This window comes from Sphaeroforma arctica (genome assembly GCF_001186125.1).
Source record: "Sphaeroforma arctica JP610 unplaced genomic scaffold supercont1.1, whole genome shotgun sequence".
In the NCBI taxonomy this organism is placed as follows: domain Eukaryota; class Ichthyosporea; order Ichthyophonida; genus Sphaeroforma; species Sphaeroforma arctica.
The window spans coordinates 18,604-23,392 of record NW_014040557.1 but is presented as its reverse complement, the minus strand read 5'-3'; the positions used below and the strand labels follow the sequence as shown (position 1 = coordinate 23,392).

The 4,789-nt window shown below is 42.7% G+C and overlaps 1 protein-coding gene across 1 annotated transcript; it reads right to left on the bottom strand.

Annotated features, from left to right (window-relative positions):
* Positions 1 to 998: 998 nt before the first annotated feature.
* On the bottom strand, positions 999 to 4,066 carry SARC_00003 (hypothetical protein). The gene is made up of 5 exons (XM_014306296.1): positions 2,997 to 4,066; positions 2,340 to 2,491; positions 2,039 to 2,198; positions 1,724 to 1,903; positions 999 to 1,317 (listed from the first exon to the last, which is right to left on the bottom strand). Exons 1-5 carry the CDS (start codon positions 4,013 to 4,015, stop codon positions 1,131 to 1,133), a joined length of 1,698 nt encoding a protein of 565 aa, XP_014161771.1. The 5' UTR covers positions 4,016 to 4,066; the 3' UTR covers positions 999 to 1,130.
* Between the last annotated feature and the right edge of the window lie 723 nt (positions 4,067 to 4,789).

Below are 4,789 nucleotides of genomic sequence, written 5' to 3'. Positions count from 1 at the left end.
GGGGGGGTTTGGCAATTTTTATCTCTCAAATTTCAGTTTACACCCACATCCATTTGTGATTTTGTGATTTTGATCAGAGTGATCACCACACTGGTGGCACACAGACAAAAGGGTTAATTCCACAATACATAAGAGATATTTCGTAGCCACCTACATTTAAATACACATAGTCTCGTTGCCGTGGTGAATCGTTCAGAGCCACGTTGATACGCACCCATTAAAGCGCAAATGCCGCAGCATATCGTTCGTAGACTCTATAATCATCGTGTGAATGTAGGTGTACGAGTACCCAACCAACGTGGAATCATTGGTATTGATATTGCGTTCTGTGGATTGAATATATCCTCGAAAGTGCTTCTCATCAAGATGCTTATTAGATTTCATGACCACAGTTGAACTATAAACACCGTTGTGAAATGAAGGCATGTATTGAATATCTCTTCATTCTATATACTTGCTTTACAAAGTTATTTTGTATTCTATTGGATTCTCTTCATTCAATACACTTACTCTGTAAGATAGATCGTGTTTTATCGAATTCTCCTCATACAATATACTCTCTCTGGAAGAATAGATCGTATTTTTTTTTGGATTCGCCTCATACAATATACTCTCTCTGGAAGAATATATCGTATTTTATTGGGTTCTCTTCATACAATATACTAGCTCGTCAAGGACATCCTGTATATTATTGAATTCGCTTATTCGAATATACTAGCTCTGGAAGGATATATCGTATTTTATTGAATTCACATGATACAATATACTCTCTCTGCAAGGATATATCGTATTTTATTGAATTCTCTTTGTACAATATACTTGCTCTGCAAGGATATATAGCAGCATCCTACAAGTATTTGATTGCATTCTATTATTATAATATATTCAAAACATGCCTTGCGATGCCAATCAAGTGCCTTGCAGAGCTTATTCAGATAAGCAAATGTCAAGAGTCTTATTCAGATATTATATAAAGCATGTTATTTAAACAATAGATATCCTCATATAGTTTTGAGTCTTTTATTACATTCTGTGTGGTGTACATCTACCAGTACCAGCACCAGTACCATCAAACATTCAACCTCCAATCACTACAGTAGAAGGGTATATCAGTCGATCGCATACACGTATTAGTCGGCCCATCGCGATTTAGATCCCAGGTGACCTGTCTGCAAGCAGCTCGAACTACTGTCGCACCGGTTACTTCTGTCGTAACTGGCATCTTCACCACCGGGACACTCAGTCCATTCCCAATCCTCCAGCACGCATGCTCGGTCAATCTCTCCTCTGTCGTCAATTCCACCGTCCGCGTTAAAGCTGTGTGGAATGAACAATAAGAAATCAGTATTCATGGTAGTCCTTCGCGGTTTATTCTGAATACTTACTGTAAATACCTTGTCCATGTGAATACGTGTGATTCCGCGCCAACAGATGAAAGAAAATGGAGGGACCACGTGAGAGTGATATGCCACAACCACACTTCGTGGATTTCTCGTTTACCAGACGTACATACATGCCTCTTAGAAGAAGTAGATCAACCTAATATACATACTTTTACAGGATATTGGTTTTATCCACAGTCGCTTTGCGTGCGATAATCTTGTGGCATTGACCTAACTTCTAGTTGACGAAAAGTTCAAACAAGCACAGATAGAATACAAATGCTAGTTTCAAACAATATGGCTGTGTAAATATATAGTCATACATAGCAAGCAACACATACCGGAAAAGGACATGGGCGCCGTTGTTCGAGTAATCCGACTCCCTCACGCGTCGGTTCATGTTTACATAAGCGTTCAGAACGTACCAGCCCGATTTGAGGGGCGTAATATCAATCCATTGGCAATCAGTCCATTCACCGTACTGATCTGCACAGTTTTTGGTGATACCTTGATTTGCACATCTGTATCGGTAGTCATCACAAGGTAAAGACTTAGTATGCTAAATTTGTATGTTCCCGCTTCAATGGCGAGCCTTGAAAATGCTCAGGTGTGAGAAGACCAGAAAGTTGCCGACAAGAATGCTAGCAAAACCTTACTTGTAGTTGTAATCATCGCTATCTTCACAGATGCTGTCTACAGCACAATGTGATTGCTTTGCCGATGCGAGCTCTACTTGGTTTCCAGCGCTACCAGCTTTAGTGATGGTATATTTGGCGAAGTCGACCAGAGCGTGGTAATGGTTGTGACATTCGTGCCCTGTTTTTAGGATAAAGTGAAGCGATACGGTCAACGGATGTAGGTCCAAGTTTTTCTACGCTATCATCTGTTGAGTTTTGAAAACTAGTGTACTTATTATATGATGGAACATTAATAGCAGTGCGAGCTGCAAATACATACATTCGGGATTGTCATCAGGGTTCGGGAAGAAATCAGCATCGCCATAATTCCAGTATGTGGCAGAGAAGCGCAGGAAGCGGCGCCAGGATCCCATGATCACACCATTTACTTTCGAACCCATGGGGAGAAAGCAACCTTCCTCAGCGGCGCATCTGTGCGTGCACGCAACAATGTGCGTTGAGTACGGTGGTATTGATAATAATGCTGCTAGGCACCTTTGAACGTATCAAGCTGAGTTTTTGGCATGATAGGTATGGTTCCTACCCTTGCAAACTACTCAGCACCCCTACCGTTACGATATTTGCAACCATTTGTTTAATGTTTAAATCATCATGATTGCTGTTTTGCACGATTATATTCAATGAGAAGATGACTACTGGCTACTTACTGTATCATAATCATTACGCAAGATAGTCAAAACTTGTTAATTTTCACTAAATATTGCAATACAGGAGATAATGAATGATGTGATTTTGAGAAGAACTAGAAACAAGTCTGGACTGGATTTATATATACGACATCGTTTCGTTTTCAGAGAACTAAAATCACCATTAAATCACACTGTACTGACCTACAACCACAATGCAAAACTAACGAGCATCGATATATACTTTTCAACTTGTAACTCGTACTGCATATGAAAGCACCATATGATACCTGTGATCGTTCCAGATATGCCCCGCCGACAATACCAAATTGCGCAGCATATTGTCTGATTCGATTTGGAGGTCCGGCAGACGCAGGCGGCCCTCGACCCCCTCCTCTTCGTTGGGTTGCAGACTAAGAGCATCATCATCGAAGTCTCTATGCATGAGTATGGGGATCTTATTTTGCAACCACCACTTAAAATCGATAGTAGTGATGGGTGGCTCAGGAACTTCTGTGGTGGGTTCTTGCTGAACCGTCACAGTTTGCAGAAGCCACATATCCGTATTACTACCGTTAAACCAGATATTGAGCGCATCGGTCGCATCTTCCGGCGCCATCATGTATGTCTTAATGGTCTGATTGCGTTGTAAGGGTACTCCATGAGATATCATCTGTGTAGAACTCTCATAACTCCCATCTGACAACAGCTTACCATATAGATCTCCTCCTTCTAATTCAGCATCTATTGCATCACCAGTAGTGATAGTGAGGATATGAGGGACAATATTGCCGCCAACAGCGCTCGCTCGCTTCATAGCCTTCCACGCGTGCACAGGTCCTTCGTACCTAAATACACGCGAGATACCTTTGTACTCTAGTTTAACACCGGCCAATAAGTACCAGTCGTCACCATCTTTGTTATCATTCCAGATATCAATCCAGGCAGCATGCTCTGGCAATGGAAGAGATTTGAAGATAACCGTTTTTGAAGTACCTGGTAAGAATTCACCCTCGATAGTCTGGTGGGGTAAAGTGTCGTCATCGTGTTCGGCGAAGGTCACCTGCTCTCCCTGAATCATCACCCGCACAGGTCCTTTAGTGCCATCTTCCGGCCCATTTCCTGTGTAGAATGTCAGCTTGTACTCGACCAGTTCGTCACTTTCGTCAGAGAGGGTATTTGTAAGGTTAAGCGGTACTAGTATGTCAGCTTCAGCGTCAGCCTCAACTTCGCCTTCATGCTGATGTGCTTGTACCAGTGTACTGCTTGCCACGGCCAGAACGGCAACTAACAAGCTAGGAATTCGCATATTGTTTGGGTCCTTTCTAAATAATAATATATAATAAGACCTCAAAAATGCGACTTTTATGCAAAAGGTGCTGGTATATATATAAAAATAAAGCTCTGTAGACGAAAGCACTATAGATTCCTTTTGCCTAACGGGCGGCGAGCCATAGCACCCATGTTTTAAAATTATTGTAAAGTAGAATATGCAACTCCTGGGAGTCGTGAGACTCGGTGGACGTGGGTCGATGGCACCTCAACAAAGAGTCAAGGCTCACGCCTCACGCCTCACACTCACAGCCTCACAGACTCACACCTGACACTTGTCAGTCTGACACTCCAGTCTGACAGTTGCTGCGCAGACTCACAGACTAACTTTGACCTGCCGGAGTGCCATCTCAATAGCCAGAGACCCAGAGGCCAGAGTCCAGCTTCCAGGGTGACAGAGTCCACTGTCCAGTCTCATGCAGACTTTAAAAAAACAGTAAAACGACCCGAGCTCAGAGTCACGAGCTCAGAGTCACGAGCTCAGAGTCACGAGTCAAGTGTCAAGTGTCAACAGTCAACAGTCAACACTTGAACACTCTATTTAGAGCATTCATTTATACAGAGTCAGAGAAACTGAGTGAGTACATACTGAGTAAATAATATGTAGTACATACATATACACTCTGCACTCTGTCCAGTGTCCACTGTCCAGCAACAGCCCATAGGGCTTCTAGGCCTCACAAGTCACAACATCAGTTATCACACGCGGTGCCCTGGTACAGTACTGCGATTCTCGATTCAGGGTTTCAGA